The sequence below is a fragment of the Gavia stellata genome, chromosome 4 (assembly GCF_030936135.1).
Source record: "Gavia stellata isolate bGavSte3 chromosome 4, bGavSte3.hap2, whole genome shotgun sequence".
Taxonomy (NCBI): domain Eukaryota; kingdom Metazoa; phylum Chordata; class Aves; order Gaviiformes; family Gaviidae; genus Gavia; species Gavia stellata.
This window is the reverse complement of record NC_082597.1, coordinates 65,922,497-65,935,525: the sequence shown is the minus strand read 5'-3', so window position 1 is coordinate 65,935,525 and position 13,029 is coordinate 65,922,497. Positions and strand designations below refer to the sequence as shown.

Here is a 13,029-nt window from a genome sequence, read left to right as displayed (position 1 = left end):
ATTCCATCACAATGCCAGGTTTACAGGCGAGTTTGTTACTCCATGCTGTTCCTATAAACTACTTAAAGAACTGATGCATAAACTATTAATATTGGTGAGCAATCCTTTGCCACATGTCCTCAGACTCTTTTGGATCAGACTGGGGAAATTAATTAGCCATCCCAAAAAGGTGTTTTTCATCAACCTCATACATCTTATTGTACCCACTACTAAAAAGTAGCTGCCATGCTGTGTTCTTCTCAAAGTTTTTCTAGTACATTCAAGGGCATTTTAGTTAAGAGTAGCTCTACATGAATATGGAACCTGCTAACAGCAGGTTACAGTAGCAAGCAACTGTCTTGTTTCATAAAAGAAAGGTTTAGCTCATCATGTTTAAATTTACAAAATGTAAACTTGGTGTTCAATTTAAATAGAACTAAGCAGTAAAACAAACCTGTATCTTTAGCAATGACACTCCTGCACACTCAACAGTAATAAAGAGAAAAATAACAGAAGGCCTATAATACTCCAGATAAAGAAAAACTCACATAGTACAAGTATTGGCATAAGACTGAGGAGTTACAATACAGAGATATCCAAGAGGCTCCACAGGGGATAAACTCAGTCCAGCAGCTCCCAGGTCAACTCTAGGCCTGATATGCTCCTGGAAAAACTATGAGGTATAGTTACACTGCACTGTAATCCAGCAATGCTTTCATGCTCTCTGTCACTTAAGAGCAAGAAAACTGTTTCCAAACCAGAGGCAGTCCAGGTATGAATGTAGCCCTAATAATGAAGTGCACTTCAGCATTCAACGTAGTGAGACGAGGTAAATTTCAATGTATCCATGGTATGGTTAATCTGTAACTCAAGTAATCCACCCACATATTGTGATCATTTGTTTGTTTTCATTTAGTGTGTTGCGGAAGGAGTAGAAGTCATTTCAATGGACGCTCAAAAGAATAGAGGTTACCCCTCAAAAGTTAAAAGCTATTTATTTCTCCATTCTAATCATTCTTCTTACAGACATATTTAAGTCTCGTCTCTTTTTCACAAGACTTAGACCTTAACTATACCCAACTGCTACCTCTTTTTCAAAAAGGTATTTCTAAACAATGTTTTTGTTTTATTCTTCCCATTTAGTTTTGCAGTAGTCAAGTTTTCCACATTTCTCAAGACATATTCAAACATCATTATATCCCAAAGAACTGCAAGACTGTACTATCACAATTTTGTGAAGGATGCATAGGTAGTTGCTGTTTTCTTGCTGAGTTATTGAAGGTCCTCTAGGGTTTTGGTGTTGTTTGTTTTGTTATTCAAAAAACCAAGACTGCACACCAGAAATGCCTACTGGGCAAGCATAGCGTATACATACTTTCTAAAACATTTATTTCACAGCCTACCATCACTTCAACCTCCCAGTCCTCTCAGCAGTAAAAATCTGAGGCTTCCAGTTTTGTTGACTGTCCTATCTTCTTATAGTATTAGGTTAGTTGAGTTACCAAACATAACTGTAAGCAGTGGTATGTTTAGGAAGCAGTGATGTAAAGGGATTAGAGCAGCTCATGAAGTGAGGAATTCTCAGTTACGCTATGGGAGATGAAATTACTTTAGCACAAACATTTATTGTAACCTCTTTCTTACAAATCCAAGTTTATCTTGCCAAAAACTTTGTGCCTAGTGACCAAACAGGAATTATACTTAGCCTGAAAAATCTACTGCTGATTGGAAACATTGTATGTACCTGTTGATACAGAAGTCTTTAAAAAAATTGTACAGCTTCTCATTCCACTAGGGAAGGAGGATAAGTAAAAGGAAAAAGAGCAAACACTATTCACATTAAGAAGTTCTGCAGGCTTAATATACCCTGCTCTTCTTCTACCTAGTACTTTTTAACCCCCTGTTCCCTGCCTTGAGGGAAGCAAATTTATCTAATCTGCGTAGGTCCTCCTCACCGATTTAACTGCACATTCTAATCATCTGTTCCCATGAAAGCTTCTGCTTTCTTGAGGAATTTTAAAAATTTGCGTGGATGTATGTGGGAAGAGTGCAGAATTCCTTCAATCCCTTCAATTCCTGCAAAGACACCTCTGAAGCCAACATATGTTGGCTATATTCAAAAGACGACATCTTTTGAAGACATCAAAGGAAGCAAACAGTAAAAACTACTTTTTAATCTAGTCATCATAAAAATAGATGACACCATACTTAACTGCTAGCATAGCACACTAACTACAGCACTTCAGTAGAAATTAACACTTACCATAAAGAAAAAGTTGACATGATTACAAGTTGAGAAATGCAGAGACTGATGTTTCTTACAAAAAAAAGTAAGTCTTACAGGACTATTCAAACTATACAAATAATCTTTTGCAGTTCTATCAAGTAGAAGCCAACAATGTCTTCCAAATGCGCAGGCTGGCAGCACTAAGATCTCTTTTGCTAATCAACAAAGCAGTATCATTTCGCATTTGTCTATTCCATTGCCACCCCTCAGAACTACTGACTCCATGAAAGATTCTTTCTGAAGAAAGTATCTTTAGGAGAATGCAAGATCTTTTTACATGGAAATACATAAAATGCAAATGGAGACTCTTCCTTCTGCCTCTGCACCCTTTCTTTATCCAAGAACTGCTGAAGTGGCAGAAACTTTCTCTACTTAAAGAGGTTAAACCATGTCATTGAACAGAAAGGTTTTCACATTATACTTCAAGTTTCGCCTGCTGTTTGAATCAGTCTTAGAGCCATTAACCTATATTCCTCTTGGTAGCTACTAACCAAATCTGAGATGAAAAAGAGATACTAATGACTCCAAAAACAGAACCTCCACAGCTTATTACACACAAGTGAAGAAAAGCCATGACTGATTATCAGAGTTCAACTCTTATAGCCTCACTGATGACATCCATTTATACTACTATTTTTAAAGTGCCCAGGGTCATCTAGTTAGCATTTCAAACCGTGCCATTCAGATATGAAACAAAATCAGAGGTCAAACCCTTTATGTTGTAATTGGCAGCAAAACTGCAAGTTTATAGTTAAAAGCTGTATGTTTCCAATCAACTAATGAGGAAACAAGGCTAAAACAAGAAACAAAACAAATGAGAATTTGGAAATCCAAAGTTTCAGGAAGACAGACAAGAAAGAATTTTATGAAGATGCAGACTCTGAGATATATAAGACTTCCTCTCCCTGTAATGTGGGATGCAATTTCTACTACTGCAAAGTTTATATAAGTAAAATTCCTGAACATTAAATCATACTTAGAACAGGAAAGCAGCAGGGAGCAGAAGCCATATAACTGATAAGGAAGACATTCGAAAGAGAACATGCAGCACAGAAAAGATACTTTTCTGAGAACTACAAATATCAAAGCATGACTTGCCCTCACATATTTCATTAATTTAGGAACCAAGGTTGTAAAGTTCCATCTGAGGCTTCTCCTACAGTCACAGGATTTATAGAGTTCTCTTGCCCCTCCTCAACACACGTTCCCTGTTGCGAGGTAAACATAAGCTCATTCCTGTACTCTTTTCTTCCCTGAAGGTACCTCCCTCTACTTCATTTAGTATCACAAAACCCACCAGTATCTACCTGTACCCCTGTAAAACTTACTGAAAATTAGCCAGAAAGTTAGCAAACCATTAGGAAGGAAGAGGGTCAATCAAAACTTGCTCATTTAAGTCTTGTTTCCACAGGAAACCAGGCTAAGAGTTTACTAGTTCACAATCTGTCAAGAAAACGTAATGGACTGAAAAGAAAACATTAGACTTCTTATGTTACTGGCAAGTAGGATGCTTAACAGCTGATGATAGAAAGCATATTTGCAAGTGGGGGAAAAAATGAACAAGATTAGGTCACAAATAAGCAGAAAATTCCCATAGTTTATTCACCTTCTACATTAGAAACAGTTCATTGTTCAAGGATTGTAGGCTTCTTTTACTGTAATCATCTAACCAGAGACAGTATCTCTCTATTAAGGATTTCTACCTCATTAGCACAGTTAGATGACGCCCTTCAGCCTCTTTACTACAGCATCATCCAGGCAGGCTCAATCATCTTTCAGTAGCAGATGGAACTAAGTATTTGACTTTGCACTGAAGCGGATGAAGAATGATCACATAAATCCATTTGCTACATGAGTTGCAGTGCCACTCAGGAAGAGTGGAATATAAAAAAAGCTTTGTAATTAGTACTGCAGTGATCTTGTAGATATAAACTGACTTAAGATGCTTACTGCCAAAGTTTTTGCCTCAGCAATAGATACACAAGGATCCATTAATCACTAGTGTGCAGTAAGTTCTCCAGATAGATATGGAATTCCTGTAAAAGCTGTAGCTAGAATCTGAATCTGCTGCTGAAACACTCTGGAGGCCCCCAAAGCTGAGAAGAAATAAGACACATCAATGTAGTATCCAATTTTATTACATAGACTTAGGTACCTGACCCTTAACAAACAGCTGAAGTGGCATAATTATATTATTCCCAGTTATTACCTCTAGTGCTTTACAGACAGAGCAGAGCATGTGAGTGCACAGCCACTTTGATGCAAAGTCCAGTAGCTTAGCTGAAACTGTCAGAGAAGACTGTTCAAACTAAGCTGTTGGACTTTGTACTAAAGCAGCTGGAAGTACTTGCACACATTTCTTTTTGCCAAGAGCACTGCAAGTTTGGGTAACTTTCAACCAAAGCTGACAAGTGGAGTAGGAAGAACTTAAGTCATCACAGCAAGATATGTCAGCATGTGTCAAGCTCCCGAAGACAATCACTAACTTGTTCAGAGATTTAAGTAATTATAGCTAAATTCCATGTAAACCTCTGCTCTGATGTAACAGTTTCTAGACAATATTCCTGAACACTAAGGAGTCACTGAAACAGAATCTTGCCCTTATGTACATGCACTTTTCCCACAAACCTCACTGACAATTGAAGGCAAACGAGGACAGAATCCAGTCTCCAAAAATACTACAATGTAGCTGAAGACTTTTTACCCATTACACAGGTGTCTACCATTCCTGTAGCACTCGCCCTAACTAGGTATTCACAAAAGGTTAATGAATTAAGCCTCAACACAACCGGTAGCTTAGCATCACCCTATTAAGGATGAGCCCTGAGGCACAGAGAAGGAGGATAACAAAACCGAGGCCACGCATATGCATATACACATCAGATCAGCGAGGCAGGACTAAGATATTGGCTGTCAACCCGGAAAGTTTCACGTACTGACATATAATAACCTCAGCAGCATGCAGGAGGGTCGAGTGGGGGGCAGGAGGGCAGCATTGCAGCGGGTGAGAAAAGGAGGAAGCCCAGGAACCGAGCGGGCCGCGAGGAGGGGGAGGGGAAGCGCGCCCTACCGCCTGGACCCTCACCACCATCCAAAGTTCCTAAAGTCTGTCCCCAGGCAGGTCGCGGTTCCTGCCACCCCCACCGGGCCAACCCCCGAACTGAGGGCCCTGAAGGCTCCAAGCACACCCCTCCCTCCTCAGCCCACAGCGTCGCGTCGCCTCGCCCAGCCCAGGCCCTCGACGACGACACCTCCTACCTTGGCCACATAGTCCTTCACCTCATCCAAGTCTCCATTTTTGAGGGCCCACATGAATTCCTTGTCAGACATCGCGGCCGCCTAGCAGAGACACGGGCAGGCGAGGCGGCGAGGGGCCAGCAGCACCTCCACGGAGCGAGGGCGGCGGCGCGGAGGGCAGGAGCCCCTCCTCGACTGGCGGCCGCTCGCTCGCTGCCTGCCGGCGGGCGGGCGGTTGGGCTGGGCGGGGCCGCGGGCCGACGGCAGTTAGGGCGGTTGGGGCTCGGCTCGGCGCCGCGGAGCGAGGCCGGGCACGAGGGCAGACGGAAGCACGAGAGAATCCGCCTGACTGAAGGGAAAAGCGGTTTACTTGCGCGCGGCGCTTCCGCTTCCGGTTTCCATTCAGCTCCCCTCCCCCGCCCCCCGCGGTCCCCTACCCACCCCACCGAGGCACCCAAGGGGGAGAGGGGGGCGCAGGGCGCATGCGCCGTCCGCGCCGCCCGCAGACTGCCACCGAATCCACTTTGCGCGTGCGCCCACCGTAAGCGTCCCTCTGTTCCCGGAGATACCGCGGGAGGGGGTATGACGGCTCCGGGGTCGGGGGGGAGGCGCGGGTGGTGGGGGTGGCAGAAGAGGCGCCGCGCATGCGCTCTAAGTTCCCGCGGCCTCGCCCCGCCGGCGGCCCCGCCCCCGGTTGCCCCGGGGTTGCCATGGTGCCGCGGCCTGCGCCTGGCCCTGCCAACCGTCTCGCCAGCTCGCCGGCGGGGTCACTGAGCCTGCCGCGGGCTGGGAGGTGAGCCCTGTGAAACTCAGCCCTGGGTAACCCTACACTTACCTCACCCGGTGCCCGGGACCCTGCGGAAGATGTGTGGGGGGCGTTGCGTCTCTGCCCGGGACGGTGCGGCATGCCGGGGACGCGGCAGGCCGCGCTGGGCTCGCGAGGGCGGCGGGTCGCTGGCTCCTGCCTGCAAACCGGCTGAGGAACTGTGTGTTTAAGTATCTGTTCCCACTGAGGAACTAAATGTCTAAATAGCTGTTGTACAAAACCCGAGGCACTGAACATGCTGTGAATAATTATCATAATGCTTCTGAAACATGAGCGGGGAGACATAAAAGGGAGTATATGATAATTAATTAATATGTTGGCACTTGGTGGTTGCATCTGTTTTTTGGAACCACATGTTTTGCGTATGGAACATGCAGCCTGTTGTGTGAATCATGCTTGACTGCTAACAGGCAGCTGCTCTTCCTAACCCCCTCTGGCAAGCATCATCCTGAACACCCTTGGAGCTAGAGCTGTTCTGCTGTGACTCTGGCAACAGTATGAAAATGTACAGATACTGTTTAAGGGCAGGAATGCTCTTAATGAGAAGGAGGGGGCACTCCACCATACAGCCAAAGAAAATCTGTAAGGGGGGGGTGGTGGTGCCATACAGCTCATGATTTTTCTGTGTTTTCTTTGTATTTCTGAACCACAGAAATGTTAAATATGTAGGACTTTGCGGATTCCTGTCAGGGATTAAATGGTATTCAGTTGAAATAGCTAGAACGTTACTTGCAAGGACATAAAAACCTATACCCTTTCAAGTTGGATTAATTACTGATTTCACTTATAAACTGAGAAGTTTTGAAACACATGCTTTTGTCCTTGTTCCTTTTCCTAATGTCATTAAAGAAAAAGAAAACAAAAAACTGTGAAAGACAAATTGTCAAGTGTGCTTGCATTGTTTTGTAAATGCTCCCAGTACATGCATAAATATTAATTTTTCAGCGCTTAATTTTCAGTCTGCAGAAATGATAAGTGAGTTTGGATTTTTTTAATAAGCTAAATCAAATTTCTTTCTTTTTTAGAGAGACTAAACAGTCCTAAGTTAATAAGTCCAGTGAAAACATATTTAAAACTCTGGATACTTACTTAGATATTTGAATATGCATCAAGGAGCCAAGTTGTTCCCATAGTTTTTAAAACGATGCTGGACACTTCTGTTGCCATATTTGTACTCACTAGCCTGTGAATCCAGCCTTTTGATTTTAGCAACAGTTTGCCTATGTTATCTTACTCCTGTCTCATCATTGAAGCAGAAAAACTTTCACAGTTCCCTCTTTCTCTACAAGTTCTGTTACCTAAAGTACATGGTTTAGTTGGACATTTCTCCCCTTCAATCTGATACATGCTTATTCTAGAAGTACAGCCATCGGTTAGCTTCAGGCCCAAATTCTAAATGGCTTTTGTCTGCTTAGCGACTAATACTGGATCTCTCAGGCATGCATCCAGAAATAAAAACCCATACCTGATACCATTTTCTAACTGTGGGATGCTGTCATACATGCCTTAAAAGCTGCATGCACTGCCTTAGCCCTCTTTCTTTTACGTTTTTCGAGCTTAGTTCCGACTCCTAGAAGTCTGTTTGCATGTAAGAACTTTGGTTCTTAGACATACTAATCAGAAAAAAAATGTGAAAGAAATGCAGTGAATACATGTTTAGCAAAGGGGTTTCTTAAACAGAATTTTTTCTCTTGAAAGCACTATAAAATTACAGATATTTGAAAGAAATGCAGTACTAAACATACAAAGTCTATGAGAACTGTGTTTGATTATAATCCTTAAACTAGGAACTGCTTTCACACATATCTCTACTTACCTTGTCTGCCTTGTAAGCTGTAGTAGAATCACTTTCCATTTGTGGATAGGATCTCCTCTTTGTACTGTCTTTAACCATACTAGCCAAAGCTGTAGGCCAACTGCAATTTCACTGTTTGGAGAATTAGTTCATTGTTGAGAGGGAGACCTAATTGTTAGCCGTGAAGTTTACACTGGCTTCTCAGATATATGCCTTTACCTGGTGACATTACCCACTTCAAAATAGTATTTCAGTCTCATCAGCAGAAGTTTCAACACAACATGTAAGTCATGCTCCAGAAGAGTTATAGTATAAAGAAGACCCCTAAACAAAGTGCCATTTTATTTTGATAGAGATATAAGCCAAATGTATTATAAGCAAGAACAAACATTATCCCAGTCAGCATAGCATATCTTTGTATGTTCTCTGTGAATCTGTGCTTAATTTTCTGGTTAAAAACTGGTTATTTCTATTCTGCATCCTCCAGAAAATTTGAGAGGCAGCACAAGGTTCATTGCCCCATCATTCAAATGGCTGGAGGAGACAGTGAGTGATAATGACTTAAGGTGTAGGAAGACCACTAGATCAACAAACTGTGCCTTCTTTAGCCCAGTTATTCATGTTGAGATGAAATTCATCTATATCTGCCCTGTTTTGAAGGCCTACATAACTGCTAAACTGTCCCATAGACTCATCCTGCTCTGCTGACCAGAGCTTCATTTCCGTAAGTGAATCTCAAGGTATATAAACTTCAGTATTTTTTTGCAAATGTATTCATATATTTGCCCATACACTTTTGCATATAAATATAGTTTTGCATTTATCTGTTTCAACAAAGAAATCGTAACCCATTGTTGTATTCAGTTATACAATGTTACTATTATATAATGCATATGCTTGTATAAATCATAAATGCAGTACACAAATAGTCTAGAATACAAGACAATCCAATGAATTTAGCTATCAAAATTAAAAAAAAAAAAAAACACAAAACAAAAAAACCAACAACACAAAAACCCAAGAAAGAGACTTGAATAGACACTGGTACCCTTGCAGGTTTTATTTAAAAACGCGTGTTTGATCTCCTATTTACTATATTCCCTTTGTGTAATGCCAAACAATTCATACACAACAGCCGTTAGTTCAGGAACAATAGCCAAGCAGTAATATAAAATATCACCATATAGAACGCATTCTATTGAGGAGAAAATAATAAAGTTAACAGATACCAGACTAGAAAAAGTTATGGAACTGACACAAGAGATACAGGTATGACAGGTGAAAATTGGACAATTGATTTGCTTTCTGTTTATTAGTTGGTCATATTTATACTATTTGATGCAGTTTGTCTGCCATGGAGATTACCGGAGAAGAAACACTAATTGAATCCAGCAACAGTTTTACTTCATCTTAGCCAAAAAAGTTTTGGGTTTTGGTCCATGCATCTCAAACCTCATTGTACCAGATATGAAAGACAAGTATCTCCTGTCTCCCTGAGTTCTTTCTTTAGCTGTGTGAATATTTGATGAAATAGTTTAATATTTGCTGAGGTTACTGCAAATAAATTTCTTCCTAACCTTTAGAAAATCTGTGTAAATATTTGAAAATTAAATATATATACATAGGACCAGGTTTTGCTTTGCCCGTCTGTGATATGAAGTGTCTGAAGGAAGAGGGAGTGGAAAGAAAAAGGAAGTAAGAGTTATTTTTTCTCTCCTGTGGTCAAGCAGGATTGCAGCCAGGGAAACCCAACAACTGTTGACTGTACTTGTTGTGGTACTTGAAATAGCAGGGGAAGCAGACAAAGTCAGACATATAGCTCCAGTTCTTTGGTACTTGTTCATGAATCCCAATGAGGCTGGACCTTGGGAAGTAATGCAGTAACTTGGGTGCCAGCCTTGGTAGTGAGGAAGGGTGACATGCTGTGGAAATACGTCTTCCCATGGAGTGGAACTGCCTGTTCCTTGGATGCTATTTAGGAAACATGATTGAGCAGTCAGTTTAGCAATTGCTAAGCAAGGGGCTGACTCTGAAAACTGAAGGAAGGAGGGTATCATTGTTGACAAATACTCTCAGCAAGTTCGGAAGGTGAATAATGATTTGGAGGTTTGAGCCATAAATAACCAGACTGAGCTTATTTATTAGCACAGAGTACAAATCTCCTTTTGTCTGTAGGCCTTCTCTCTTTCAGTATCATTTGCAGATTCCAGTAGGTTTTTATAGTTTTCTTTGTTTATTTTATATTTAAGTACTGTACCTTCTCTTCTTTTATTTACAAGAGTATGGGTATAAGTCATTATTATGGTCTCCATGACTAAAACGAACTAAAATCTTTGTACCTTCACGCAAGAGAAGATACCTTTTTTCTATAACTTTAATTCTTTTTCCAGGAGCAGTTCATAGGAAATGGAAGTTCAAGAAATTATCTCTCGATAATCTCAGTTATTTCTCTAAATTTTTCTAAATTAAAATCATGAAATTATAGAAACACAGAATAATTTAGGTTGGAAGGTACCTCTAGAGGTCATCTGATCTAATCCCTAATCTCAAAGCAGGGCTAATTTAGATGAGGTTGCTCAGGGCCTTTTCCAGTCAAGTTCTGAATATCTCAAAATGTGACAAAACCGCAACTTTTCCTGGCAACTTGTTTGACTGCTTTCACAAAACAAACAAACAAAAAATTCTTATATCTAATAAAAATTTCTCTGTTGTACCTTTCTATTTGTTACCCCTTATCCTATATCTTATCCTGTCATATATCCTTCAAGAAGAGTTCGGCTCTGTCTTCTCTCTATATTCTCATGAGGTAGTTGAAGACAGCAGTAAGATCCCCCTCCCCCACCTTAACCTTGTAATCTCAGGGCTGAAAAAGCCAATTTCTTTCAGCTTTTTGTCATATGTCATGTGCTTAAGTCAGCTTATCATCTTGTTTGTCTTCTGATGGACTCACTCAAGTATGTCCATGTCTTTTTTACTTGGGGGAGCCCAAAACTGAAAGCAGTACTCCATCTGCAGCCTCACAAGTGATAACTAGAAAGAATCACTCACTCACTACTGATTATTCCTTTGAAGGCTGAAATTGCCTTCAGGCAGACTGTTGCAATGAAGGGTTAAACACCAGAGAGCTAATGCTGGCATCAGTGACAGCACAGTCTGGGTTCCAAAGCAAGGGACTGTTCACTATAGCTGAGCATCACAATCAGGAGAACTTAGCCCAAAGCTTTGCTGATGATGCAAGAGTCTGAATAAGTTGCAGTTTGCTTTTTCACAACAGTATGGGCTTTGCAGTGCTGACAAAGGTGAAATCTTTTGCTAGTAAGCAAATGAGAGTTGGGCGCATTAGGGACTGATACTAACAAAAAGAAAACATAAGCAACATTGTTTTTCTCACAGTACTGGTTGTTAAAGCAATAAACAACTGACTACTAAAAGTGATACCAATGTAATTTTCTAGTTAAATGAAAATAAATTATTATTGAACTTGTTGAGCTGCATAGAGATAACTCTACATTATAATACTGTAGGTGAAATTCTAGGACTTTAAAAAAAGTCAGAAAACTGAAATTGCCCGGCTCTAAAGGGAAGAATTGCAGACAGCAAAATTCTCCCTTTTGTAGAAATTACAGCCATTGAGAAAAAAATGACATCTATTCATGCATTTTTACCCTAATTCAGAGAAGGTGTCTGTGTGAAAGTTACGGTTTGGAAAGTGAGTGTAAATCAGTGTAACTTGTATGTTGGGTGAATGAATGACTGGAGAGGTTGGGTAATACCAGAAGTAGAACAAACAAACAAAAAATGTTTAAAAGCTTCAACATAAGCCAGAATAAAACATTTTATACTTAAACCTTTATTTGCTGCCATTTGCATTTCCATCCAGATCAGTGCCTTGAAATAGCAGACAGTTGTGTTTATTATTTAGAGAATAGTCATAGGTCTGCTTTTAGTAGGAAACAGCTCTGTCTGAAAAAACTACAAAGATGTTGCTGAACCCTTCAGGTTTCTACACAGCAGAGAAAGCTGCTTCTGGAGCTTTTGCTTGTTAGATCTGCAATTTTCCACTCATGGACTGTGTACTTCAGCATGTGTTAAGGTTTCCTTACCCTTACTAAGCTGAGAATTTCCTGGGACCCCCTTCTTTCATGGTAGCAAGATTTTGCAACCAGGAGAGACATTGACCTCTGGCTTCCAAATCTTGTTCATTTTGGAACAGTCTTATAATTTTTTTAGTGCTTTAATAAGCACTGTCTGAAACCCTCCAATTTCAGCCCAAAACACAAAATGAATAACCTTAGTTCAGCATCCCAAGTTACAAAATGAAACTTAAACGTGAGCATTTATATCATCCACATAAAAAAACTGAAATATGCTGTATTTCTGCCCTTTGAATGTTTTATGGAACAGTATTTATGGATCTAGCTGTGAGCAGTAGAAGCAAATGCAACTGCCTGAGTATTGTACACATATTTTACAGTGTATATAGTCTGTGAGTTTACTGTAAGCTATTATTGCTCTAGGAAGTACATAGGTTGCGATTACGAAGCATGGAATAAATATTCTTTAATCAAACCCACATTTTTCAAGTTTAGAATGTCCAAATTAATCATACAATTTATATATAGGGAATTTAGTGTTTGAACATTTGAAAACACTGATGAAACACACATGTAATATTCCATTCAGTACCATAATAAAATCAGGACCACTGGTTCCACCCTCAGATGTACCATTTCAGACCAGTATGGTCCTTGCTTTATGTAGGTTGTTCGTAGGTACACTGGCTGTCCTGTGAGCATCAAAGGAGAAACAAAAGACCTTCAATATAATATAGCAAAACTCATTCAGTTATGTATGTTTGTGCTGATTTAAATACTCTAATACTTTAAGGAATATTTTGTATATTCT

General features: G+C 40.5%; 1 protein-coding gene across 2 annotated transcripts in view; it reads right to left on the bottom strand.

Annotated features, from left to right (window-relative positions):
• Positions 1-5,659, bottom strand: part of MTPN (myotrophin) — a 41,606-nt gene extending 35,947 nt beyond the window's left edge. Inside the window, exon 1 of one of the 2 annotated variants that reach the window (XM_059816439.1) lies at positions 5,525-5,659. In XM_059816439.1, coding sequence (XP_059672422.1) covers positions 5,525-5,596 — 72 coding nt within the window. In that variant the 5' untranslated portion in view covers positions 5,597-5,659. The remainder of the gene's footprint in view (positions 1-5,524) is intronic. The other variant, XM_059816440.1, reaches the window with a different exon arrangement.
• Between the last annotated feature and the right edge of the window lie 7,370 nt (positions 5,660-13,029).